The following is a 1,692-nucleotide window of genomic DNA, read 5'->3' as shown; positions in this document are numbered from 1 at the left end:
ACCACACCCCCCGACTCCGGTCTAGAACTAGACGGAGACCACGGGACTAAGAAGAACCCCCATGGACCCCGACGATCGAGTCCGGCAAACCGCGTTCTACACCGACTGACTACGCAGTGCTCGTACAAATTGGACCGGCTCGACAGCGTGCTCGGTGCCGAGGTCATCTCCCGAAAACTGGTGAGCGAACCCGTGGACATCACCGAACCCGAAAGACGTCCCAAGAAAAAAATCATTCGTTATGAAAGCTCGGAGTACTTTAGCCGTATGAAACCACCGGGACCGGCGCCGACCCCGGAGACTTTCAGACGGTCGGAACGAGACCTCTTCGTCTCCGTCCTCAAAAATTATGTTGTAGCAGGCATGGGTGAACCTGACGACAAAATGGAACCAGATGCGGAGTCAGAACCAGATGCGGAGTCGGATGAGATGGAGACGATGGGACTGATGGAGGAGACCGAGGGAAGCGAGATGGCGGGGTTGAAGTCTGCAGCTTCTGAGTTGTCGATGAAGTCGGCGTTGTCGGGGAGGTCTTCGGTGAAGTCCTCGGTGAAGTTTTCGGCAAAGCCTGTTGGGGTAAGCAAGTCTGTTGCAGGGAACAAGTCTGGTGGATCGAACAAGTCTGGTGGATCGAACAAGTCTGGTGGAGCGACCCCTGGTCTGAGTCGTCACTATTGGATGAGTAATCGAGCGTTTGAGGTGCCGTTTGTGTTCCGTTACCGTTGTGGTGAAGTGCACGCGTGTGTGCAGCAGAGTTTTTCGTTTGAGGAGTTTGCTGCGAGTAGTAGGAGTGAGGCTCGTTTCCAAGTAGTGGATGGTTTGACGGGTGAGAGGTTGCCTTTGGTTCCGCGTAGTGAGCCTGTACGGTTGCGTCCGGATGATTCAGTTCGATTTAAGCAGTTGGGTCTAAGTCGTGTGTATTTTGAGTATCCATTAAAAGTACTATTGAATGAGAGTGTGTTGTATGTATCATATCTACGTACAGGACGTACTATAATTACTAAGTCGTGGGGTCAGACATGCGAAAATAATGCTAAATTCCTTACTGAGAAATTAAAATATTGGACTAAACTCCACGGCCATGACCTACCACGACCTCCCTATCGACTTCGTATTTTGGCAGGTGAAGTTACACCTCCTAGCCCGGATTTCCCACAACCAGGATCAGAGCTCTTCAGGTTCTGGGCCAATCAATCTGCTAACGCCATCTTCCTTCAACCAACTGGTACCAAACCAAATGCTCTACAATGCAATGAACTTCTGCTACGCGAAATACTATCACCTGAAACCCTTACTAGAGTTAACGGAATTACACACGATTTCATCCAAAGAAAATTCGTTCTGACAATGTTATTTCATCATATTAAAACACTTAAGGAAAGATCCAAAGAACAGCCCAACACCCACCCAACCCAATCAACAAGCATGATCCTGCATGCGATAGCTAATCAAACCACTAGCTAGATGTTCAAACACACTCGGTACTTCCGACTCCCGGTAGTCTAAAACCGTAACCTAAAAAAAACCGTAGCCAAAGACCATAACTAGCCAAAGACCATAACTAGCCAAAGACCATAACTAGCCGAAGACCATATGGCCTAATGTAAGCGCAACAATGTCGTGGGACTGTAAGTCCGATGACGCAAGGTGCGAACAATGTGCAATTGAACTGGATGTGCAATTGAACTGGAT

The 1,692-nt window shown here is 48.8% G+C and overlaps 1 protein-coding gene across 1 annotated transcript; it reads left to right on the top strand.

The window, feature by feature from the left end:
- Positions 1 to 363: 363 nt before the first annotated feature.
- GNI_110130 (hypothetical protein) lies at positions 364 to 1,464 on the top strand (the record flags this gene model as incomplete). Its single annotated transcript, XM_011133168.1, has 1 exon — positions 364 to 1,464. One exon carries the CDS (start codon positions 364 to 366, stop codon positions 1,462 to 1,464), a length of 1,101 nt encoding a protein of 366 aa, XP_011131470.1.
- Positions 1,465 to 1,692: the final 228 nt, after the last annotated feature.

This window comes from Gregarina niphandrodes, assembly GCF_000223845.1.
Source record: "Gregarina niphandrodes unplaced genomic scaffold scaffold00025, whole genome shotgun sequence".
Classification (NCBI taxonomy): Eukaryota; Apicomplexa; class Conoidasida; order Eugregarinorida; family Gregarinidae; genus Gregarina; species Gregarina niphandrodes.
The sequence above is the reverse complement of the archived record's forward strand: the minus strand, read 5'-3'. Positions and strand labels throughout refer to the sequence as shown.